General features: G+C 49.3%; 1 protein-coding gene across 1 annotated transcript; it reads right to left on the reverse strand.

Annotated features, from left to right (window-relative positions):
• Positions 1-2,696: 2,696 nt before the first annotated feature.
• LOC144157772 (uncharacterized) lies at positions 2,697-26,871 on the reverse strand. The gene is made up of 3 exons (XM_077688539.1): positions 25,699-26,871; positions 22,885-23,070; positions 2,697-2,798 (listed from the first exon to the last, which is right to left on the reverse strand). The coding sequence occupies exons 1-3, from the start codon at positions 26,641-26,643 to the stop codon at positions 2,697-2,699; spliced, it is 1,233 nt and encodes a 410-aa protein (XP_077544665.1). The 5' UTR covers positions 26,644-26,871.

The following is a 26,871-nucleotide window of genomic DNA, read 5'->3' on the forward strand; positions in this document are numbered from 1 at the left end:
GAAAGCACTGGCTATTTGGCTAGGCTGATTGTAAGTTTCATTATTAGAACAAATTTTAGATATCGTCTTAGGTGCAGAGGAAGGCGACAAGAATTCGTTCAAAAGCTTCCATTGTTTTTTAGGATTGTTTTTGTTCTTAAGGAAGGCATTACTATAAAAACGCTGTTTCGCCACTTTCAATAGCTTGTTTAATACGCTACTGTACTTTTTATACCGCTCCGCTAGATTTGCGTTGAAAGGCTGTCTCTTAGTTTTCTTGTACAAGTTTTCTTTTTTTCTTAAACTGGTTAATAGGGCTCTTGTCATCCATGGATTATTAGGAAGGGTATACTTCTTTTTGCACTTTACTCTGGTGGAACTTACGCTGACTGCTTCAAGGAACAGGCTACGGAATTTAGTGAATGCTTGTATGGGATCCAATGATAAATTAACGCCGGACCAATCGGTGGAGGATATAGCGGAAATAAATTTATTTGCATTAAAGATCGTTGTGTAAAAAGAAGACTGGGTAGTGGAAGCCTCACTAGGGAATGCCACGAAAATTGGAAAATGATCGGAGATATCAGTTTCAATAACGCCAGCGACGGGAACCGGTGCAACATTAGATAAAGCATGGTCTAATAAGCTGTCTGTTCCATGAGAGTTGCATCTTGTATGAGAGGTGATCAAAGACTCAAGGCCGTAACCAGTAAAGCAATCGGTATATGCTGCATTTATATTAGAATTATCAGCCAGTAAATTTATATTAATATCCCCAACAATTAAGATATCCTTGTTTTCGAATGATAATTTGTTGAGGATTTGATCCAGGGAAAATAAGAATTCAGTGACGGAAGAGGATGGCGAGCGATAAATGCAACCGAGAATGAATGTTTTGCGACTATCAGGAAAGAATGGCAGGTCGGTCTCGATCCAAACTGATTCGCAGTGAGTGACGTCAATTGCAAGGTCGAGCCTGCGACTGTAAGAGATACCAGAGGAAACGAAGATGGCCGCACCACCATGACTATCAAGTGAGCGGTTACAGTACTCAGAGGCGTATGATGGAAAGCCGTATAAGTGAGAGTCATCGTCACAGATCCATGTTTCCGAGGTACAGATGAAAGAAAAACTGTGTTTTACTGAGGCAACAAAGTTAGTGATATTATCGATGTTTTTCCTGAGGCTTCTAGCGTTGAAATGTATGACGGATCGGTGAAAGTCAGCAAGCAAGGATTTACACTCATCTGTGGAAAACAAAGACATCTTAACAGGATGAGCGCATGCTCTTGAAGTGAACTGATCAAATTAATGAAAAAGTTACGTGAAACAGCGCAGGTCTGCCTCGGATGATATGCGAAAGACTTTGCTGTCGCACATTTTCCTCGCTTTGATTTGGCAATTGTCCGTCCAGAGGAACTGCCACGAGTGCGTCTTCTTGAGAGCGAGGGCCTGTGCGAATAATTTCTTGTTCTCATACGTCAAGTGATCATTCACATACACCGGGTCGTGTGACTGATCAGAAAAGCCAATCTGATTGGTCATCACACGGGCCTTGCGCGCTTTTCGAGCAAAGTCATTCTTCTTCTCGCGACTACAAAAACGAGCAATAATGTTCATTCCTTCCCCCTTAGTAGGCACTCGGTGAACGACATCTAAATCAGCTGAAGAGACTGGACAGTCGATTGCGTCCCCTATGGCCGTCAGGATGGCCAAGCAGTTTTCGCCCTTGGTGACCGGTACGCCCTTGATCTCAGCATTGTTCAGTCTAGAGTACTGTTCCATGTTGGCGAGGCGTTTTTCCAAGGCTTCATTTTTAGCTACGAGATCCTTGTTGGAAGCCAGTAGTGCCTTGTTGGACGTCTCCAACTCCTCCCGCCTCTTCAGCAGATCGTCAAACTGCGTGCTCATGAAGTCTACACTCGCACGCAATTCATCAACCTCCCCCTTCCTTTCAGCTTTTCCCTCGAGTTTCGACGCGAGGCCAGCCACCAAAGACTCGAGCTCCTCGATTCTTTTCGTGAGTTCGGCGTTAGTGGGCATCGTGTAGTACAACAGGATTTACAAACACAAATGTTGGCGCAGCAGTCACGGCGTGGAAAAGGGCTTTAAAAACAGTGCAGAACAGAATAACTAACCTGTAATAATACAGCACGAAGATTAGCTGAGTCCAACCGCCGTGAACTGCAGCTGCCAACTGTCGATCCTGTGCCTTGGTGCGTTGTTTTGTACTTCTCCGATGGGTCACGTGTCGTCCGCGCAGCCGCAAGGGGTGCTCAGGAGACGGACACGAGGCGAGCCAAGCACGGGTGCTGACGGCAAAAACGCACGAGGTCAGGAACAAGGCACGCCGATGACAGCCTGTAATAATACAGCACGAAGATTAGCTGAGTCCAACCGCCGTGAACTGCAGCTGCCAACTGTCGATCCTGTGCCTTGGTGCGTTGTTTTGTACTTCTCCGATGGGTCACGTGTCGTCCGCGCAGCCGCAAGGGGTGCTCAGGAGACGGACACGAGGCGAGCCAAGCACGGGTGCTGACGGCAAAAACGCACGAGGTCAGGAACAAGGCACGCCGATGACAGCCTGTAATAATACAGCACGAAGATTAGCTGAGTCCAACCGCCGTGAACTGCAGCTGCCAACTGTTAACTGTCACTGTTTTCAAGGTTCTCCAGCTCGCTGCTAAGAGACTTCAGAAGCCGGTCTAGGGCTGTTGTCACTTCTTCAGGTGCGCCTGCTTGCGGTGTAGACGTTTCAGCAGCGTGCGTGTGGTGATGCTGGAGAACGATGTCGTGCGGTAGCGCTCGCAACAGGATGTCTGAGAGCATTGACGAAACGGAGGACCGTTTCTCTCCGAGGGTTTCGAGTCCACGGATGTTGACTAAAACGTGGTGTTGAGCTTACGAAGGCCACTTTTGTCACTTGGGGACCTGATCGGGTCACCATTCGGAGCCTGGTGAAATACTCGTGCTCGAGTCGTGTGGGATCACTGAAACGCTTCTTCAGCATTGCAAGAGCATCCTGGTAGCAAGCCTCCGTCGTAGGTAGCCCACTGATTGCCGCAGCGGCCCCTCCTTTCAGAAAGAGTCGTAGGTAGTTGAATTTCTCGCAAGCTGAAAGGCCGATATTCTTGTTTATCATTTGGTCGAATTGCTCCAAAAAATTCATTCCATCGGCACAGGTCCCCATAGAAAGGAGTGATGGTCAGTTTCAGTAAGCTTGGCCCAGTTCTCCCCAAAGTCGTAGCAGCGACTCGGGGCGTGACGTTCGTTACGGGTCCCGTCATAGCTGCAGCTGCCTGGGAAAGGCGGTGGCTCTTGCTGTTTAGCTCAGAGAGGACGCGTGTCGCGTTATCTAGATACTCGATCACGCTCGCATGTTCGGCCTCAAATGCCTCCTGATTCTGAATGTAAGCTTCGAGCTCTGCGTTGATCTCATGTAGCTCGTCGTTATTCACCTTGAGCCTCTCGTAAAGCGGCGTTAGCAGGTCGGTCGTTGCCCAAGGATCGGCCATGGTGGCACTTAACTCGTTGATGAACAATACCCAAAAACAGCTCTGGACTTCATACATTTCCCTGCTACACAAAACCCTGTCACAATTGATGCACATTCTGCAACGCATGTGCCACCGCCGTCGAGGCCTTAAAGGGCAAGATACACTAAAAATACTGTAAGCTTTTCTTATTTGCCGTATTACGTACGGAAACCCGTACTTCGCTCTCAAAACAACAGAAAAGGCTCGGCTCAACACGATGATTCGCCAAGCGTACAAAACTGCGCTTGGCCTCCCCACTGCTACTGCGACCCAGACACGACTTGCTTTGGGAGTTCACAACACGTACGAAGAGCTGCAAGAAGTCCATAATTCAGCTCAATAAATGGCGCCTGCATTTGACTCCCACAGGTCGACAGGTCCTTACAGCATTACTACTCCGTTCGATGCCCCCGGGGTAACAAAAACAACGCATTCCTGTAGCCCTGCGATTTGGAATCCGGGTGGCCCCAATCCTTCGCAATATGCACCCCAACTACCACCTTGGCCGCCGGGCTGCCCATGCTCGAGCCCTGACTGCGCGATACGGGAAAGACCCCACCGCCCTATTTACAGATGCTACCGCCTACCCTGGGTGCACCGGCCGCGTAGCCTGTGTAGTTACTCATACTGGCCAATGCGTCAATGCCGCCACTACTACCACGAGCTCAATCGATGTCGCCGAAGAAATAGCCATTGCCCTGGCCTACATTTCCCGCCCTGAACCAGTCACCATCTTCACCGATTGACGACAGCCAGCCGAGACTACCACATTGGACGAATTTATTCATCAGCCCTTCACACCCTCAAAAATTGCTCAACGACCCCTGACATCCGTATGGTCTGGGCGCCTGGCCACGCCACCATCCCTGGGAATGAAGCGGCTGACGCCGCGGCTCGCTATCAGATACACCGAGCCATTGCCAACAGTGGCCAACGTTTACCCCTCAAGAGCAACCCCTCCCAGTGAGTGGCTACACGGACATTCTCGCTCATTACAGGCAAACTCGCCCACGCCTACTACCACCACACTGTCGCCTATCCAGAGAAGCTACAACTCGGCAACGGCTCCAAACGAATACCTACCCGCATCCCACCCACCTCCACCTCATCTTCCTCACCCAACAACCTTCCCTCTGTGCTCGCTGTCTCCGGCCTGGCACCCTCTACCACATACTATGGGAGTGCCAACGTACTCAGGACTTGCCCCCACTTCCCAACCCTACCTACGAGAAGTGGAGGGCTTCCCTGGCCAGCCCAGACCCGGATACCCAGCTCAGCCTGTTGACCCGAGCAAGGATAGCCAGCCGAAGTCAAGGCATCCCGGACTAGGGATGTCTTCCACGGGGGGAGGCCCATTATCAGCCTCTGCAGCCTCTGCTTGACAAATAAAATATTTATTCATTCTCTCTCTCTCTCTCTCTCGCTGCTGATCCTTGTGTTCTGCGCCCGCATCGATGTCTTCTTGAACGTGAGCTTCTCCATGGTGGCTCCGCGACCGCGATGCTCTCGGCAGGTCGCGGCTGTGGGTCCCGTGTCGTCGGCACCAAAAAATGTTGAGCCAAGGCATGGCGGGAACCCCTATATGAAGCTCTTTCTGGTACAAACAGAAGAAGATTTGTTTGCGTGGCACCCAGGACGGGCGCTCGATGTTGGACTGCTCGAGAGGCGAGCCTCGTGCCCCGAGAAGTGAGCTCTGAGCGCGAGGTATGCGCTCAGCATCTTCGTCGCATCTAGCTATCTTCGTAGTCTTCGTGCATGCTCCGGAGAACCATGGCAATGATATTTTCCGCACCTTCGTAATTTGTCCAGCACTACAAGTGCGGCGGGAAGTACCTGCTCGGAGGTACCGGGAATCTGTGGAATCCCGCCAGCTCTGAGGAACCGCGCCAGCCACGGGTAGGAAAGTACTCAACTTGAACTTTCAAACACGGACGGACAACCTATAGACAGCGACAAATGCGCACCTTTCTCAGCGATTACTTTACCTTTGTTTCAATCCCGTAGATAATGCAACCATCGCCACCCAACCATACACTCCACCCCCCACCGAGCCTGGTATTCAATTTACTATCAAGGGGATAGCCGAAATAGTTTTGTAAACTCACGTTAACATTTTCTGCCAGCTGCGACGAGATTACCAGTAAGCTACTAAAAATACTGTGCTTTTTCACGTGAAATTCTGCTTATAATATTTGATCGATTTTTGCGCCAGGTTACGTTACAGAGGACTGAAAAAAAGTAAAAATAACTTGTATTCAAATCAGGAAATTACTCTTCCCCAGCTAATTACAGCGCTATTTCCCTCACCAGCATTTGGTCCGAGCTTCTCGCCCACATAATAGCGTCTTGTGGGATGAATCATTTGGACATCATGAATTTCTTCTTCACTTACCAACATGGATTTAAAGAATTCTATTAATGCGACCCACAGCTCGCTGAGTTTACGCACGACATACTACTTTCCATGGATAACAATCTTCAAACAAGCGCCATCTTCTTAGAATTCGCAAAGGCACTTTGATCGCATGTTACATAACCTCCTTCTATGAAAATTAACTTGCCTTGGATTACCTTCTAACATAACTGGGTTCAGGACTTTTTTACAGGTCCCATGCAATTCAGGTTCGCGAATACCAACCCATCACGGCTGCTGCCTGTGACATCGCGAGCCTGCCCAGGGTGCCAGTCTATCACTGCTTTTATTCCTAATCTACGTAAACGGTCTGCATGCTAATACAAAACGTAAACTAAGACCTTTCGCTGAAGATTGTGTCCTCTACTCTGCCAATAAAGCTCCGACGATAACGTTGCACTGTGAAATGAGCTTGACACAATCGTTTATGGTGAAACAAATGGCTCGTGCTCCTTATCAAAATGCAAACATCTCATTTTCCCGTAAACTGACCATCACCCACAAAATATACAATATTGAGGCTGTCCCATAAGCCCTGTCCCATCGTTTAAATACTTAGCCGTTCACATGACGCCATCATAATGATGAATGCTACGGGGCGGCATCAAAATAGCCCACGACAAAGAGCACGAAGAGCACGCGACAGAAGAGCCCAGCGTCAAAAGTGAACGCGACAGAAGAGCCCCTCGACAAAAGAGCACAGCGTCAAAATAGCACAGAGACAGAGGGGCACGATTTTATGGAATGCATAACTGGGTAACTGCATAGGTTTTAATACGTGTACTAACATTATACAGAACGCAAAATTCTCTGTATGATTTGCACTTCACGTTCAATCGCTCTTTCTCGGAAAACATGTACCGGCTTTAATTATTACACTATGTAGGATGCCTGAAATGAAAGCGGCGAAAATCAGGGCTGTCATTTGGTAAAACTATTCAACCTCAGAACACACTTGTATAGAACCAAGAAATTCGAAAAGAAAAGGCTAAAGTTTGGCTGGTATGAAACGCAAAATGGCTTTTGTTCAAGGTTTATAGAAACGATCCCACACACATATCGTTTTTGATGTAGCCCCTCATTTTTCGGGCATAATACCAGAGTGTAATTTTAACACTACTACTACTACTATTACTACTACTACTACTACTACTAATAATAATAATAATAATATTAATAGTAATAATAATAACGTAACCTATTGCCTTGAGACCCCCTGACAAAATTTTTTGAAGTTTCTGCTCATCACAGTTCTTTCCATTCAATTGAAATATTTTCAACCTTGCAGTTCCGATTGAGTGCAAAGCTGCCACCAATTGTGGAAGCTCTCTTCCACCTCATGCGACTCGGCGTTGCATACACAATTTTTTTGTTAAAATAAGGGCGAAGTTTGCAGTAGTGGTTCGAGGCATGAGAAAAACCATACCTGGTGGCCCCCTCCCTTCGTCGGAGACCCAGCTGTTACACCTCACATTTATTTCCGAACTTTCTGCTGAAAGCTCTCCAAGACTGCCAGGCCTGAATCTTTCCACTTGCAGGCTTTCACATCTTCCCCAAAGTGGGCCGTGTTAGCCTGTGCTGTAACTGGCTTTCCAGTCTAAAGTCAACGCCCGCGCTACGAAGCCAAAGGAAATGGTGTGCGACCGGAATGCGATGAGAGCTCAATTGGTATTCATGGCGCGAGGAACCCAGGTTCGATACCGACCGCGGGCAGAGAATTCTAGGGGCGAAGCCCCTTGGGGGCTGGGGCATTTGGCGTCTCCTTTCATCGTCGTCATCGTAATCGTCGTCGTAATCATCGTCTCATGTAGTCACGGTACTGAAGTAGCGGCAAAGTCGTTTACGCCTCACACGAGAACGTCACGCGTAATATAAAACACCGGGACACTTGTTTACTGCTCGCGCTCTAGCGCTTCGTAACACGTACTAAAAAACACCGGTGCGCTCGTTTACGCCTCGCGCTAGATAGGAGACTTTTACAGCAAAGCTGTATACCTCTACCTCCCAATAGTTTCATCTCCGTTGGCGAAAACGCCAAGGCGCCAAGAATACACTTATACCGTAGTTACAAGGGCACCCTTAACCATGGTTAACCTAACCGCAGTTCGACTTCACCATAGTCGGCCGGAGTTACACGGCAGACCTAACTGCAGTTATCCCGCTAACCATGGTCCGCGCTAACTTCGGTCGGCAACCTAAGTTTGGGCTTTCAAACTGCAAACATGGCGTCGGACGCGATTACAGGGATGGACGAGTGCAGCGCGGCGACCGATGCGAAGCGCGTGTTGTGGACGACGGAGACAACGAAGGCGCTGATAAACATTTCCCAGAACAACCTCGAATCCCTCCGCTCCCCATCCCGCAACCCAAAAATTTACCTGAGAATGTTGAAAGAACTCAACAACAGGCTACCGGTGAATGAGGGGCCGTACACAGTTAAACAATTGCGGCAGAAGTTGAACAACCTGGCAAACCGTTTTAAGTAAGTTCCCCTTGATTAAGCTCTGAATTTATTTTTTAGCGATGCATGCATAATTTGGAAGCTTCGCAAACTGCACATAGTAGTACGCGCGCCCGCATGCGGAGTGGCACTGGTGGCACTGCCGCGCGCGCGCCATACGATCCAAACAGCGAGCTACAGTTCATAAGCCGCATGACATCTGCTAGCATGAGTTCAGTGAGGTCATCTCTGTATTGTATGCAGGCTGACCGCACCTTGTGTCTCTTTTTGAAACAGTGTATGCCATGGTTTCTATAATTACATATTTTAAAGGAAGGAGCACCGAGACGGGAAGAGAACTGGCGGGGAGCCAACAGATTGGCCCTTCTACGATCTCCTCCGCAAATTCCTTGCGAGCTTACCTCTCAATGATGACGACCTCGTGGAGGAGAACATGGAGGTACTTTTCATTTTCTTACAATATTGTAGCAGGTCATTCGTACTAGAAATTATTTCTGCATGCACATATGAGCTGAAAGTAGCTGAACATGTTGATTTCCGGGGGCAAAATCTTAAAACTTACACCTTAATTACATGTATTGCATGTGGATACACATTTTCTTGAAAACACCGGTCTTGGACATTGTTCATTTTTATTTGATGGATGCAAAATTTGACGATTTGTGCTGCAGAGCCGCTTTGATACATTTTACAATGTATATGCACTGAATGCAGGCCTGACACGCACAAAAAAAGAAACAGGAAACATTGCAGTAGTTGTGACGGAAATTCAACTCCCATCGCTAAACGTCAGTCCTAAGCTTTCACTGCATGCGAACGAACACACTGGGTAAGCCATTGGGTCACTAAAGCTGAGCACCAATCAAAAGATGTGGCTCATCTCAAGGGGTGCCAACAGCCATTAAAGATTGAGAGAGGCAAACTTCATAATAGTAGTGCAGGCATTCGTCGTCCACTCCGTACGTCAACTTACAAGTCACCAAAATATGCAAATAGAACACATCAAAAAGAGATATGAGCAAGTTCTCAGGGGACTTTTGGCTGCCGCAGAGAGAGAAGGATGAGTCCTATTTACAAATAGATGGGAAAAAATAAAGTTCTCTCTCTGGCTGTACTTTGTGGCGCAATGAGTTTGACATGAGGTAATGATGATGTCCTGTAGTGGAATGGCAAGTGCGGGTTAATGGCGCCATGTTGTTGTTCACACGTGCCAGTCGTGGACGCAGCTCCAGAAGAATCTGAAGTAGTCGCGTCGTGGGACGACGCAGACGCTGCAAATGAGGGGAGACATTGGCCAACTGAGCCTGCGCAAGCCAGCCCCAGTAATGGCGACACCAGCAATAGGATCGTCGGAACTGCCGGGCCAAGCCGCAACTGCACCGCAACTGCAGCAAGTACTGCTGGGCCAAGCCAATCGCAAGCCAACCCAGCCCGTGGCACCAACTCTAATGGAATGGCTAGGATGTGGCCAAACGCCTCCATTTTACAGCAGCTGCTTGCCCTCCACAAGGAGGACTCGTCGCGGGCCGCCAAAGCGGAAAAGAGGCGCCACCGGCTACAAGCCCAAATGCTGAGGCTCCAGAGGCGAGCCACTACAGCAGAGATAGGCATGATGGAAATGATGAAAGAGTTCTTCTCATCGAGGGCAAACAGCAACTTGTAGGCACGAGAAAGAAGTCATCTGTCACGCCCCATCCATGAAACTGCTCTTTTTATTAAATCACTTTTAACAGCATATTTTTATTAACTGGCCAACCCCACGTGTATTTTTCTTCACTGTGATAAAAGCTAACCCCTAAAGGAATAGCACTAGCGCGAGCTGTGTAGATATGTTTTACCTTGAACATGCACAGTGATTTCTTTATTAAAACAATGTTGATATGTATGATTTACGCCCCTAGCTTATGTAGTTTGAAATGGTCTTGGCAAATATTTTATCCACGCATGCTTTTATTTTTAGCTGAGTGGCTGAATCAAGTGACAAACAGAAAGACACTAAACTTTTCACGTTTAATTACCCGAGAAAGACTATTGTCTTTTAAAAGAGCAGCAAGAACAAATAACCCTGTGAAAGACAAAACGATTGCTCGAAACGAAACCAGAAACCGCAGCAATTCTTTCTCAACAAGACACCACATTTTGGTCAACAAAAAGAATTAGAACAAAGAACTCCCTCTAAGACAAAACCAATGCTCTAAAAAAAAAGTGACAGACCAGCCATTCTCCAAAAAGATGGTACGTTCTGGTGGCAAGTTAAAAAATTAAAGCAGTTCCACTCAACGTGAAAGCTGTCGGAAGTGCAGAGCAGTGATTCACCAGAGGGGCTCTGCTGCCATTTTCCACAATTTCATTCTCTTTCTCCCTCTTCTCTTGATGAATTGAACAGAAGCTTCTTCAATGCAATTAAATTTTCCCCCTGTCGCAGTGCTTGCGCCCCTTCCCCTGAGACAGGCCACATGCCTTTTTTATTTGGTTTCTTGTCTGAAACAGCACGAGCGGGAGCTCTGTTCTTGGTAGCCTGTGTCCGTTTAGATAGCCTGACCGCACACAAGCCAAGAAGACAGGCTGGGCCCCTAAAGTGACGTGCACTTCAAAAAAGGGGAAACAAAACTTGGCACAAAACAAAGCGAATCCTCTAAGCAAACCCAGAGCGAACAGTAATTCTCCAACAAGACGCAACGTCTTGGTGAAAAGGTAAAAAAGGGGAGGGGGAACAGACAACTGTGCGCAAGACAATACGAATGCTTGAAACAAAACCAGACCAACCAGCAATTTTTCTAGAGCAAAAAAACATTCTGGTGACAAAAAATGGTGAACAAAGAAATCTACAAAACACGAATACCCTAAATGAAATTAGAGCAGCAAACATAACGATGGCATTGCCATAATACGAATGCTGTAAGCAAACCAAGATCGAGCACCCATTCTCCGACAAGACATGACGTCTTGGCGGTAAGTTAAAAAAACAAGGAACAGACAACTCTGCGCAAGACAGCACGAATGCTCGAAACAAAACCAGACAGACTAGCAATTCTTCTAGACAAAGAACCAACATTCTGGTGACAAAAAAGGGTGAACCAACAACTCTGTACAAAACACAAATGCTCCAAATGAAATTGGAGCAGCAAACAACAATGGCAGTGCCACAGATGGAATTTCCAGAACACGAATGCTCTAAGCAAACCAACACCGACCAGCCATTCTCCAACAAGACATGATACCTTGGTGGTAAGTTAGAAAAAAAACAAGGAACAGACATCTCTGCGTAAGACAACACGAATGCAGGAAACAAAACCAGACAGGCTAGCAATTCTTCTAGACCAAGAACCAACATTCTGGTGACAAAAAAGGGTGAACCAACAACTCTGTAACAAACGCGAATGCTCTAAATGGAACTAGAGCAGCAAACATAGTGATGGCACTGCCACAGAGAAAACGGAAATAACACGAACATACGTTTGCTGTGCCCTACTGACGTTTAGCTAGATGCTGAGCAAGGGCCACCCTGACTGCCACCCCTAACGGCTCTCTCCGGTTACTTGTGCGGACTGGCTGAGGACGTCTTTCATTGTCACAGCGGACAGCGTCGACCCAGCTTGTGTCGCAGTGGTGCCTGAGCTGCTCACAAATGTTGTGAAGGACACAGGCGGCCCGAACAACACTATTGACATTATCTATGTCACATTCAAGGCCCTTATGCACCGTTTGGAAGCGCGCCTTGAGCCGTCCATAGGCATTCTCGACAACGCGCCTAGCGCTTGATAGTCTATAATTGAACGTCTGTGAGGAAGATTCATGAGGACCAGGGCACGGAAACGGTTTCATCAGGTGTGCCTGCAAGGGGAACGCTTGATCTCCGACGAGAAGCGGGCAAACATTCATACCTTTCACAACCTTTGTCTCCATTGAGAACAACTGGCTAGCCAGGACACCTGGCACCTTCGACCTGCGGAAGACGTTGGAATTATGGTTATTCCCGGGTGACCCAACATTTGTCGACAAGAACTTGTAATTGTGGTCAGCAAACGCCACCAGAATGATGCTGTACCAACCCTTGTAGGTGTAGTAGTCAGACGCATTAACTGTGGGGGGCACACTTCCAAGTGGCAACCGTCAAGGGCACCAACTCCCTGGGGAAAACCAAGTACTGTCTCAAACTGACGCAGATGCTCGGCCAAACCAAGTCAGGGAGATTTGGCAGTGTAGTATCATACCACGAACTGCTTCGGTGGTACGACCACACATGCCGCTCACGGGAGCAAAGTCGCATGATTGCCGTCATGCGCAGTTTACGCCTCTTGGCCGTCTGCCGGAGCTCTTCATCTATTTCGTCAATTTAGACCTGCAGATGCTGCTGTTGCATCTGTAGCTGGTAGATAGCTGCCTGTTTACGGCAAAGGCTCTCCGAAATTAAATCTCACCGTCGTCGCACGTATCGTCGAATACCAGTCGGCTAAGAGCCATCATTCGCTCATGGGACGAAGTCGTGTGGACGTTACCCAAAACGACACACACTACGCACAGCAAACAAGGCGCACTGGACGCTTAGAGATAGGCGAAACAGTACCACGCCGCATGAGCTTTCCGACAGTTAGCCAAAGTTCGCTTATGTGACTCAAGTCGTGTGGACGTCACTTAAACTCCCCCCCCCCCCACACACACACTACGCGCAGCAAACAAAGCACCACGTAGCAGAAGCATTCCGACGCTTACAGCCACCGTCCTCAATGTGACGAAGTCACGCGGGCATTACTTAAAAAACACACACACACACACACTACGCACAGCAAACAAACCATACCGAACACCACGACAGGTGAAACAACAGCACGTAGAAGCGTTACGACGCTTGGAGCCATTGTTCGCTCATGGAACGCAAGTCGTGCGGACGCCACTTAAAACACACACACTACACACGACGAACAAGTCACACTCAATACCTGACGCAACGCGAAACAGTGCAAGCGGTAAAAGGTTGCAGAAGCCAACCGGAATGGCAAAATTACACTCAAACAACACGACGATGACCGACGACAACGTTTTTACAGCGCTAGCTTTGGCTGACCTCGGCTTGTTGAGTGGCTTCATAGACAGTTTGAGTGGTTGTTTTTACATTTCTGCTGTTTAATAAATAAAAAAAACGCAAACATGTGCGCTCAAATCGATGGTTTTGCGACTATTGTTTTTAATAGTTTGTTATAAACTTGCAACATCTCTTTTTTGTCATTACAGTAGCTTGAACCTAATTTGTCATTCCGCGATTGCATAGACCACGTAACCGCTTGCACACAAGCTCGGATTGCGTGTAACAGCAGCTGGCCATGGTTAGCGCTAACTGCGGTTAAGCTGGGTAACTATAGTTAGGCGCAACCGTGGTTCAGTGTACCCGTGTAACTAGAGTATTATACAGTGCATGCTTCGCGCCTCTACAGGTTTCACGTTCTCTTTCCAATTAGTGTTATTATGTTGTTCGCTGCCGCCGCTACCCCTGTGCCTATCGGGCCAAAGCTCGGCCTAACCAGCTCTGCTGTTAAAAGAGCCATGAAGAGAAAACACAAGTTTCGTTCATTTAATAAAAGACTGCCTCGTTAGAATCATACTGACACCACTTTTAACGTAAACTTCGCTCAATAAAGCTACATAATTAGGAAAAAAGGCAATGGCCATGCGACCCACTAGCTTATTTCCCGCAACAGAACCTATGATGTCATACCAGACAGCTCTGCGATTGGCGGAGGGCGGCAAGAGCAAACGCAACTTAGAGCTTATAAGCTTTCCGAACGAACTATTTGCGCTTAAATTTAGGGAATGTTCTTTTAAAGCCCTAAGAATGGTGGGAAAAAGAGTGGAAGTTACGAAAGCACACGTAAACGTAAAAGTACCGATGCGTACGGCTGTTGGTACTGCGCGCACTATGCTTGGTTTAGCTGCACATGAATGCGGGGCTTTGGGGTTGTTTCAGACGACACTGGCCGATTGACGCAAGCGACGATGCCTTACGTGGGCGTATTTGTCGAGCGAGCACCATGTTTCCCGAAACAGTTGTCTCCATGAACAAAACAAGCCAGGGAGAAATACGTTCCCGAACAAACCAAAGGCAGAAAATAGCTTGTCACGGTGTGGTAGCGCCATATAGGTTCACCAACGGTAAACACAGCCCTGTGATGTCATGCAGACCACAAAAACGCATGATTTGACGGGAAAATCAAAATTTTAACTTTAATTATTTCTCAGTGAATAAATCATCGTTTGCATTCGCACAAGCGCTGGGGCCACTATAAAACACGAAATCTTTCGAATAACATAAACTTTTGTTTTGTCTTCATGGCTCCTTTAAAATGAGTGTGAAAATTCACCATCCCGCGCATGCGGAGAGCACTAGAAAGATGTTTCCAGCGTATTATTACATTGCCCAATATACTCCTGGCTAAAACGTTAACTGTGCCTCAAACAATAGCAGTAGCTAACCATAATGGGTCCAGAAACTATTAGGTATACGCCCAGACGCTCGCCGTCAAAATCAGGTTGTCCGTGCCTCCAATTAGTTATTTAACTGAACAGGTATCCCTTCGAAATAATAACGGATAGTGTAAGCCTTTCACCGCGAATTCCTGAATATGAACACAGGAGCAACTCTACCGCGGGAGCCTTGTCGAATTCGCCTGTAGTTGTGATTTCTTAAATCGGACTATGACCCTTCGTTCAGTGAAATGGAGTAGCCGGGGTTTACTGGCTTCGAACCCTTCCTCTGAATAAACCAGTTAACAGAGCTATCTAACTATTTTCTGAAAGACGTATATGGGTTAATAGGCAAAAAGCTTTCGTCAACATCATCATCTACAGCCAGAAAATCCAGAAAAGAATATCGTAGTAGTGAGCACTCCGAGTCTTGTACAAGCAGAGAAATACAATGCTATTGCTTCTCTCTCCCTCCGTGACCGAGAATACCCGACCACCTCTTATGCGGCCAGCCATCAAGGTACATCCAAAGGCGTCATTCACGGAATCCCCGCCTACGACTCCCCCGGAGACATCACAGCAAGCATTATACACTCGGGCAACCCGACCGCGCTACAGGCGCGCCGCATGGGTCGCACAAACACCGTCCTTATTGTAGTTGAAGGCTTTCGGGTGCCACACTACCTCTACTACCGAGGAGCAGAGTACCGCTGCCACATCCTTCGAAGAAAGACGGAAGCCTGCCTATCGTGTGGGGCTCTTGGTCACCGCTCCGATGTATGTCCCAATCCTGACCCTTCTCGCTGGCAACAGTGCGGTGTCCAAGCCTCTCCAAGTGACCAACACTCATGCGAACCCACGAGCGTGTTGTGTGGAGGCCGCCACGTAATGGGTGATAAACTGTGTAAGCAACGTTTCCAGCCGCCAATACACCTTTCACATCCACGCACTTCTTGCACACAGCGGCAAGTTGGTGCCGTTTCCACTGACGCATCCCAGCAATGGGCCCCAGAAGTCTGCGAAAAACTTGCCATCCCTCCAAAAACGACAGCTGCCACTCAACACGAAGCTCCGCCCACAGCACGTCTCCCGCCGAACACTTCAACGTACGAGCATAGGCCTGGTGACTCAAGCGAAAAACCTCCTCAGCGCACTTCGGGTCATCACCCCAGGGTAGGCTGGTAAGTTTTGGCCTCCCGCTCTCCTAAAGCTGACGAAATAGCACACCTTAAGCAATTACTGGACATGGTACTAGCTGAAAACGAAACCCTAAAAACTGAACTCAATACTCTCAAGGCATCCATCAACAGCCTTACTCCTCCCTCAACCTCCACCACGCGGGACGACGCGATGGATACCGAATCCCCCTCTACACCGAAATCAGAACCCAAATTCCTCAGGCCCTCGACTAACACGATTCATCCCGCTCCTCCTCGCGGTCCTCCTCCTCCTCCTTCCGCAGCCTCCACCTCGCGCGACAATGCAATCGATGCCGAATCCCACCCTGCCAAGCGCCGCGTGCCCCTCTCGTACAAACCAACACCCGAATACATCACACAAGAGGAGATTGAATCACAAATGCGAGAACTCCGTGCAAATCTAGCCGAAACGGTAGCTAAACAATTAGAACCTTTTGCCGAACTGGTAGCGACGCTCCGCTCTCAGATACAGACTTTAATTCTCGAATGACTGTATTTGAAGCCAAGTGTGCCCGACCATCCGCATTATCCAAAAAATCTTCCAAACCCTACGACCGACCCAAAACCCACGCCACTTCTGATAATGGAGGTACAGAACATTATTATCTGGCAGTGGAATAGCCGGGGATATCGCCGCAAACGTGGCAATCTCCAGCACCACATAGACTCTAAAGCATTAGGCCCACCCCCAGATGTCATTTGCCTGCAGGAGATGGGCTGCGTACCAAAATTATCAGGATACAAATCATTTCCAAACAGTGACCCCCGACCTCGTGAAACGACCATCCTCATCCATTGTAACCTCCCAGTAATACAACACGAGCTTCCCATTCCTACACACATGGAAAATGTTTTCATCGAGCTCATTCCTCGATCCAGTGAACGAAAGCAGAGTGTGTTCATATTAAACATATATAGCTGCCCCCGACTACAGCACCATTTCCACTTACTCCTTAAACAAGCGATCACTCTGGCAGGCAGACATCCCCTCGTAGTAGCAGGAGACTTCAACGCCCACCACCCCGCATGGGCCTACCCAAGAGAAAATGTCAAAGGGCGCTGTCTCTGGTTAGACTGCCGACAGCTAGGTCTCACCTTACTCACAGACCCCGCATTCCCAACTCGCTTAGGAAATGGTGTTTGCAAGGACACCTCTCCCGACCTCACCTACACAAAAATACACGTCCCTCTCCCATCTGGTCCAACACGCAAGCCGATCTAGGCAGCGACCATAAAATTATTAAAATTGAAATGGGCCTACCATCAATACAACCCAATCAAAATAAACAGGCCCGAATAATAAACTGGGACACATTCAGGGCACATAAAATAGGACATCAAACCCCCACTGCACCAGTTACCATCGCCAACCTCGCAACGTGGGAAGAAGCTCTACACGAACGCCTACGCAACTGTACACAAACAGTAGACATCCCAGTTTATTCCCGAGAACCTGACTCCAAACTCGCCCTCATGCGAAAAGCAAAGGCTAGTCTCCTGAAACGCCTCTCTAAACAGCGGCACAATCGAACCCTTCGAAGGAGAATAGCTGCCCTCGACCGCGACATTGACAAATACACCCTCCAGCTTTTCAATTATAACTGGCATTCCGCATGCGAGGCTTTCAACTCGCACTTCAATCTTTCCCAGACGTGGAACATACTCAAACACCTGATTGACTCCTCTTCCACACGCACCACACAATGCCAACTCGTATCCCACATCATACATCAATTCACTGGTACCTACACCGAACTCCTCGATTATATTCAGAATAAATACGCTCCTGTTTGCCCCCCCCCCTAACTCATTGTAAGTTACTGTGGGGATCCCAACCCAGAGCTGGACGCACCCATAACGGAGGCGGAAGTGCGTGCCGCCATCCAACACCTTAAAACCAAATCGTCTCCGGGCCCCGACAAAATAACTAACAAGCTACTTGGAAACCTCGACGACTCTACCATCGCCGACCTCACTACGCTTTTCAATGAATGCTAGGAGAAGGGGCACTCTCACCTGAATGGAAGACAGGCTCATGACAGGCTGTAGACGTTGGAGTCACGCCCCGGGGGTTGAAAAGAAGGTCCCCTTCTCTCCGTGTAGTCAGAGTGGCGCTGGCTACCACCCTCAAGTGTCAGATACACTTCTAGTAAATATAAATAGCCCAGAAAGTGAAGGAGAACACAGTTGCCCAGATAGCCGATTTGGTAAGGCATTCGACATGTAATCGAAAGGCGTGGGTTCGGTCCCCACTCTGGGCGCGTGTTTTTCTTTCTTTCTTTCTTCTGTATAATAAAAAATGTTTACTTCATTAACCGTAGTAAAAAAGAAAAGAGCCTAACCACACCCCTATGCCTCCTCTGGCATTGTAGACTGGTGACCAATCTTTCTGTATTTCCTCAACGAGCCCCTCTTTCCTTACCATACTATTCTGCGAAAGCCTAGCCAGGGTCTCGGTTCAGGCAGCCTTGATGCCTAGGTAGCATAAGAGGGCTTCCCGCCAGTTACCCGCTCATCACAGGCTGTAGACGTTGGAGTCACGCCCCGGGGGTTGAAAAGAAGGTCCCCTTCTCTCCGTGTAGTCAGAGTGGCGCTGGCTACCACCCTCAAGTGTCAGATACACTTCTAGTAAATATAAATAGCCCAGAAAGTGAAGGAGAACACAGTCGCGCAGATAGCCGAATTGGTAAGGCATTCGACATGTAATCGAAAGGCGTGGGTTCGGTCCCCACTCTGGGCGCGTTTTTCTTTCTTTCTTTCTTCTGTATAAAAAAAAATGTCTACTTCATTAACCGAAGTAGAAAAGAAAAGAGCCTAACCACACCCCTATGCCTCCTCTGGCATTGTAGACTGCTGACCTATCTTTCTGTATTTCCTCAACGAGCCCCTCATTTCCTTACCATACTAGTCTGCGAAAGCCTAGCGAGGGTCTCGGTTCAGGCAGCCTTGATGCCTAGGTAGCATAAGAGGGCTTCCCGCCAGTTACCCGCTCATGACAGGCTGTAGACGTTGGAGTCACGCCCCGGGGGTTGAAAAGAAGGTCCCCTTCTCTCCGTGTAGTCAGAGTGGCGCTGGCTACCACCCTCAAGTGTCAGATACACTTCTAGTAAATATAAATAGCCCAGAAAGTGAAGGAGAATACAGTCGCCCAGATAGCCGAATTGGTAAGGCATTCGACATGTAATCGAAAGGCGTGGGTTCGGTCCCCACTCTGGGCGCGTGTTTTTCTTTCTTTCTTTCTCCTGTATAATAAAAAAAATGTTTACTTCATTAACCGTAGTAAAAAAGAAAAGAGCCTAAACACACCCCTATGCCTCCTCTGGCATTGTAGACTGCTGACCAATCTTTCTATGTATATATATATATATATATATATATATATATATATATATATATATATATATATATACATATATATATATACAGTATAGCCCACTTATAGCGAACCCGTTTTTAACGATATAGCGGATATAACGAAGTTATTCCGGTTTCCCGTTGTGTTCGTTATAAGCGAGCTCGCCTATATATATATATATATATATATATATATATATATATATATATATGTTTATAGGGAATCAGAACAGGCAATGAGGGGCTCGTTGAAAATAATACAGAAATAAGAGTTGGCAGTCAAGAAAACCTGGGAAAGCAAAGGGGAGGATGTGGTAGGTCATTGAAACAGATAAGGAATTTGGAAAGAATGAAAGAAAGTGGAGAACAATGGCCCGCCAGGTGGGATCTGAACCCACGACCTCAAGAATACCGGTCTGGTGCGATAACCACTACGCTACCAGCGGGGCTGTTTCCCCACCACTGTCTTGGGTATTTATGTCAAGGTATTTTTTTTCCTGCACTTGGGGATGATATATATATATATATATATATATATATATATATATATATATATATATATATATATATATATATATATATATATATATATATATATATATATATATATATATATACTGTCACATGAACGGATGGTGGGGTGGTCTTAACCAGCTCGGAGCAATGGACACCGGGAAGCCGTTGGCGAGTTGGACAAAACACCCATTTAATGCACAATAAAAAAAACCCTAACGCAAACCACTCAATAATTAAACCACACACAAACGATAAACACACATCTCTAACTAACAATCCCAACCTACAACTCAACTCTACCCCAAAATTCCATACAATAAAGTTCTACACAGTTCGTCCGAATCAACTTATTCTATCACCCTCTAGGTGATCTCTCTAAACCACAACTCCCTAGTTGTGTCCTATGAGTGCGTCCCTATTGGACTGGCCTACCCCGGTCGTCGGCGCTGACGTGGCGCACCCTTGCGTGACCGCGACTCGGTGGTAGCCGTCCTCTTCTTGCTCTGTCGGTGCCGGCGTTCGATGCGCGCGGTCACTCTTTGGACGGCGTGGCCTCCGCGCGTCCTGACGTTTCCTCTGCGGCTACCTCCTGGTAGCCGCTCCCGCTGGATGTCCTTGATGCCGGCGTTCGACGCGCGCGGTCATCCCTTGCGCGGCATGCTTCCTCGATGGCTACACCTGGTAGCCGCTGCCGCTGAAGGTTCCAGGTAGGCTCGGCCCCAACGTCGCCTTTCGGGGCCGTCGAGACGAACGTCGACGGAGCGTGGACGCTGACCGCTGGTGCCCGACCGATGCCGCTGGGGCCACGAAGACACAGGTTTGTGGTGCACCTAGGATGACGGTGCCGATGCGAAGTCGGCCCGCTCCCGCCCAGGCTCGAATGGCGTGGTCGATGGCCTGGCCGCGTCCCCCTGGCTCGTTCCGTGAAGCTCACGTGCTCCGGCCACCTCCTGGTTGTCTGCCTCCCGTTGTCTTGCCTCCCCCTTCTCCTTGTGCGCCCCGCTTTTATACCCTCTGGGCTCTCCCGTGGCGCACTCTCATTGGCTTCTTGTTTCTTTCCTGTCCTTATATGGCCATCCCGCCACTTGTCTAATGCGCGGCCTTCCCTGATTGGCCGACCAGCGCGCTGCCACCTTTGCCCATGATTCCTCGGTGCGTCGGCGCTGGCGCTTGCTGATTGGTGCGCTCCTGGCGCGCACTTCAAATTGCCATTCCTTTGTTCTTTTTTGTTCCTTTTTTGGGAGGGTTTCGATGCATCCGCTCTCAGGGGGGGTTCCCTGACACATGACATATATATATATATATATATATATATATATATATATATATATATATATATATATATATATATATATATATATATATATATATATATATATATATATACCCGCCGCGGTGGCTCAGTGGCTAAGGCGTTGCGCTGCTGAGCACGAGGTCGCGGGTTCGATTCCCGACCGCGGCGGCCGCTTTTCTGATGGAGGCGAAAAGCAAAAACTCCCGTGTGTACGAGATTTCGGCGCACGCTAAAGATCCCCAGGTGGTCAAAATTAATCCGGAGCCCTCCACTACGGCGCACCTCATCGCCTGCGTTGCGTCGGCGCGTTAAACCCCAGAATCAATCACAATCAATATATATATATATATATATATTGCAAGGCGGTTTAATGGCTAACAAGCAGTAAAAGCGAGAGGCGGGAAGCAGCGCAGTCTGTTCCAGGTGAACCGGATAGGGGATCGCTGATCTGACCACAAGGACGCACAGAGATGATGCCAGCTTGATGCTTCCGGCACATACCCGAACAGGGATTGGACGATCGAGGTCCGTTAGTCTTTTCACTTCTCTTCATTACAATCACCCTCCGCCGAAGAGAGAGCCACCCTGGCGACCTACGGTGAGTGCAGCACAAGGGGATCGTAATAGGGCTTTAGGCGAGAGACGTGGACAGTTTCGCGGCCGCGACGGCGAAGGTCTTCCGTTGGCTTCAGTGGTTCTACAACGTAGTTAACGGGGGAGGAAGAATCGATGACACGGTAGGGGCCATGATATTTAGAAAGGAGCTTTGAGGAGAGACCAGGAGTGGCAGACGGTATCCACAGCCAAACGAGATCGCCAGCACTGTAAGAAGTCGATGAGTGCTCCTGGTCATGACGGTGCTTCTGTTGAGCTTGGTCGTTCGATGTAAATGAACGTGCGAGCAGGCGGAACTCTTCTGCATGGCGCGTTGCGTCGGAAAGGAGATGGCATTCGGACGGATCAGGGCTGTAGGGAAGGATGTTATCCATTGTACACGATGGCTCCCGTCCGTATAACAAAAAGAAAGGTGAAAAACCTGTAGTGGTCTGCACAGCCGTGTTGTAAGCGAACGTTACGAACGGTAGCACGGAGTCCCAGTTCGAATGGTCGGGCGCGACATACTTTGCGATCATGTCCCCAAGCGTGCGGTTGAATCTTTCTGCCAGTCCATTGGTTTGGGGATGGTAGGCGGATGTGGTGCGGTGCACAATTTTGCATTCTGCGAGGAGCGCTTCGATGGCGTGAGAGAGGAATACACGCCCCCTATCGCTTAGGAGTTCCCGTGGTGCACCGTGGCGTAGGACAAGGGAGTGCAGAATGAATGCACCAACCTCACGTGCCGTGGAAGCGGGAAGCGCTGCTGTTTCGGCATAGCGGGTTAGGTAATCTACTGCCACAATTATCCACCGGTTACCAGAAGAAGAGTATGGCAGTGGGCCGTAAAGATCAATGCCAACGCGCTCATATGGACGAACGGGGCACGGCAGGGGCTGCAGCGGGCCGGCTGGCTTGGGGACAGGCGACTTACGTCGTTGACAATCAGTACAGGCACGAACAAATCTTCGCACAAAGCTGTACATACCACGCCAGTAGTACCTTTGACGAAGTCGGGTATAGGTCTTCAAGAGTCCCGCGTGAGCACTCTGCGGATCATTGTGGTAAGCGGCACACACCTCCGCGCGGAGATTCCGTGGAACCACAAGGAGCCACTTGCGGCCGTCCGGCATGTAGTTGCGGCGGTAGAGGAGGTTGTCGCGAATGGCAAAGTGAGCAGCCTGGCGACGCAGGGCCCTAGGCTGAGGAAGGGTCGACGGTGAAGACAGGAAGTTGACGATAGTAGCGATCCATGGATCTTCTTTCTGCTGGGAAGCCATGTCTGAGAGAGTCAGCGACGACAAGGTAGAGTCCGTTGTGCTGAGGTGTGCCGTATCAGCGGACACCGGGGAGCGAGAGAGGGCGTCGGCGTCAGAATGCTTGCGGCCGGATCGATACATAACACGAATGTCGAATTCTTGTAGACGGAGGGCCCAACGAGCAAGTCGTCCCATGGGGTCTTTGAGAGACGACAGCCAGCACAATGCGTGGTGGTCGGTGACAACTGCAAAGGGGCGGCCATAAATATAGGGGCGGAATTTGGTGAGCGCCCACACTATGGCCAAGCATTCCTTTTCGGTCACGGAATAATTTCGCTCGGCCTTGGTGAGAGTTCGACTTGCATACGCTACAACGTATTCGTCGTAGTTGGGCTTCCGTTGGGCAAGCACTGCACCGAGACCGACGCCACTGGCGTCAGTGTGCACCTCCGTAGGAGCTGCTGGGTCGTAATGCCGGAGGATAGGTGGTGAGATTAACAGGCGTCGCAAGGAAGAAAATGCTTCATCACAATCCGGGGACCACGCAGAAAGAGCGTTATCACCGTTCAGCAGTCTTGTTAGGGGGGAAACGATGGTAGCGAAATTTCTGACGAAGCGTCGGAAATAGGAACAGAGCCCGATGAAGCTCCGGAGGGTTTTCAAGGAAGTCGGCTTCGGAAAGTTGGCGACAGCACGTAGCTTATCGGGATCAGGCGACACACCATCTTTTGAAACAACGTGGCCTAGAATAGTCAACTTGCGCGCACCAAAACGACACTTCTTTAAGTTTAGTTGGAGGCCGGCAGCGGTGAGACACGCCAGGATCTGGTGGAGACGAGTTAGGTGTGTGTCAAAATCGGGAGAGAATACGACGACGTCATCTAAGTAACAAAGGCATATATGCCACTTGAGACCACGCAAGATGTTATCCATCATTCTCTCGAATGTGGCAGGTGCGTTACATAAGCCAAATGGCATGACGTTAAATTCATATAAACCGTCCGGGGTAACAAATGCGGTCTTGGGGCGGTCCGATTCCGCAACCGGCACTTGCCAGTAGCCCGAGCGCAAATCAAGGGACGAGAAGAATTCTGCACCGTGTAAACAATCGAGAGCGTCGTCGATGCGAGGGAGCGGATAAACGTCCTTGCGGGTAATTTTGTTTAGGCGGCGGTAGTCAACACAGAAGCGCAAAGACCCATCCTTTTTTGTCACGAGGACCACGGGCGACGACCATGGGCTTTGGGACGGCCGAATGACGCCGCGCTGTAGCATGTCATCCACGTGCTCACTAATAACACCACGTTCCGGCCCCGACACACGGTAGGGTCGTTGTCGCAAGGGAGCATGATCGCCTGTGTCGATGTGATGGGTGACTGTTGACGTTTTACCCAACGGAGCTTGTGCACAGTCAAAGGAAGAACGGAACTTGTTAAGAAGGGCGAGAAGCTGCGTGCGCTGTGTGGGATCCAAATCGGCGTCCAGGGACTTCTTGAACACGTCGGCGGACAGTGAAGCGTCGGTAGAAATGGACGAGTCCAGGGCAGTGAGCGAAAGCGCAGCGGGATCATCGCAAACGTCGAAGCGGCTGATGGAGCGCATAGCTTCAACATGGCCAATTGACTCTCCATGGAGCAGGATGACAGAACAGTGGGTTTGATTGGAGATAAACATTCTCGTACGCCCACCTTGCACTGTAAGAACGGCGAATGGGAGTGGCAACTCCTTCCGGCGAACAAAAAGGTCGCCTGGTGTGAATAGGACAGGTCCATCGGGTACGGGCGCACTAGCAAGGTCAACCATTACGGAACTTAGCGGCGGGATATCGACGTCTTCGTTCACGGTAATCTTCCATTCACCAAACAAATGCTCAGACAGCGGCGGATCGTTCTGGGAAATAAGTTCAATCTCAGCCTTGGCACAGTCAATTACTGCGTTATGGCTTGACAAGAAGTCCCATCCAAGAATAACGTCATGGGAACATGAAGACAAAACAACGAATTCGATGGTGTAGACAGTGTCTTGGATCACTACTCGAGCAGTGCACGCAGCCAGTGGTGACACATGTTCAGCACTTGCAGTTCGAAGCGAAAGTCCCGACAGTGGCGTCATAACTTTTTTCAGATAGCGGCATAGTTTCACACTCATAACAGAAATCGCGGCACCAGTATCGACAAGAGCAAGAATAGGAACTCCTTCAACAACTACGTCGACGACATTTTTTCGGAGATACACGAGGACTTTGACATTTTGCTACGTACGCAGTTCGTGCCTCCGGAACTGCGGGAATTAGTTTCCCGCGTCATGAGGCGCTGACTGACGACGCATAGGAGAGATGGAGCGGCGACGAGGAGAAGGCGATCGGTGACTCGCGAACGTCTGATGGTCGGATTGAAAGGATGGTGACGGCGGTCCCGCAGGTGCGCGACGGGGAGCTTGGCGGGAAACATACACTGGGCTATGAGATGCTTCAACCTGCTGCATTGCACGGCGACAGTAACGTGCTACATGTCCTGGGAGACGACAGGAAAAGCATATAGGTCGGTTGTCCTGAGTGCGCCACGGATTCGTCTGCTGTACAGCCAATGGCGCGGGACGGCGGAACTGGGAGACTGGCTGAGGAGAGAACGTCACAGGCGCTGGCATGTAGGGTCCAAACGAGGGGACAAATGAGTGGACAAGTGGCGGGGCAGCCCTTGCCGCGCATTCGGCGTACGTCAACGGAGCGGTCACTGGCGGTGCTATGGTAGCCATGGTTGGAACAGTCAGCGGGGCAGCGGGTGTAGTTGACTGGTGTGCAGGTGATAGGGCTTCGGCGACCTGCTCCCTGACGGTGCGCTGAACAGCTTGAGGCAAACTTGGTGCAGGCTGCTCTACAAAAGGTACCAGCGAAAGTTGCCGAGCGACCTCTTCCCGGACGAAGTCCTTAATCCTCATCTCAAGCGATGCTTGTTCAGAACTGAAGGATAAACTTGACAGCTCTGCGCCCGTCCCGAGCGACTGTCGAACAAAACTCCTCTGCCGCCGCAGCTCATCATAGCTTTGGCAGAGCTTAATTATCTCAGCCACGGTCTTTGGGTCTTTGGACATCAACATCTGAAACGCGTCGTCTTCAATTCCTTTCAGTATGTGCCGAATCTTTTCTTGCTCAGACATATCCATGTTGATACGCCTGCAGAGATCCACAACGTCTTCGATATAACTTGTGAAATTCTCGCCGGGCTGCTGCGCGCGAACGCGAAGACACTGTTCAGCGTGCAGTTTCCGCACCGCTGGCCTGTCGAACGCCTCTGCGAAGAGGGTTTTGAATTCGCCCCACGTTTTGATGGTCCTGCCGTTGTTCCGAAACCAGACCTCAGCCACTTCCCTAAGGTAATACTCGACATTGCTCAGCTTAGCTTGGTCATCCCACTTGTTGTAGACGCTCACTCGCTCGAATGTGGACAACCAATCCTCGGCATCATAATTACCTTTGCCGGTGAAAAAGGGCGGGTCACGCTGACGGATGGTGCCGGCACAGATGACCGTTGGCACCGGCGATGGTGGCTGTTGGCCTACGTCGACGGGGTTGACGGGCATTGGTACGGTGCGGTTGCGAAGCTCCAGGTTGGTTCACCTCGTACCCAGCTCCTCCACCACTTGCAAGGCGGTTTAATGGCTAACAAGCAGTAAAAGCGAGAGGCGGGAAGCAGCGCAGTCTGTTCCAGGTGAACCGGATAGGGGATCGCTGATCTGACCACAAGGACGCACAGAGATGATGCCAGCTTGATGCTTCCGGCACATACCCGAACAGGGATTGGACGATCG

This window comes from Haemaphysalis longicornis, unplaced genomic scaffold (assembly GCF_048455015.1).
Source record: "Haemaphysalis longicornis isolate Haplotype H1 unplaced genomic scaffold, Haemaphysalis longicornis Haplotype H1 scaffold_1, whole genome shotgun sequence".
NCBI lineage: Eukaryota > Metazoa > Arthropoda > Arachnida > Ixodida > Ixodidae > Haemaphysalis > Haemaphysalis longicornis.

Coding starts and splice junctions, on each gene's coding strand:
- LOC144157772 (XM_077688539.1), bottom strand. CDS start 26,643: ATGCCCGTCAACCCCGTCGACGTAGGCCAACAGCCACCATCGCCGGTG. Junction 23,071..25,698: donor GACCCTACATGCCAGCGCCT/GTGACGTTCTCT, acceptor GCTTCCCAGCAG/AAAGAAGATCCATGGATCGC. Junction 2,799..22,884: donor CACGGAATCTCCGCGCGGAG/GTGTGTGCCGCT, acceptor CAATGCTCTCAG/ACATCCTGTTGCGAGCGCTA.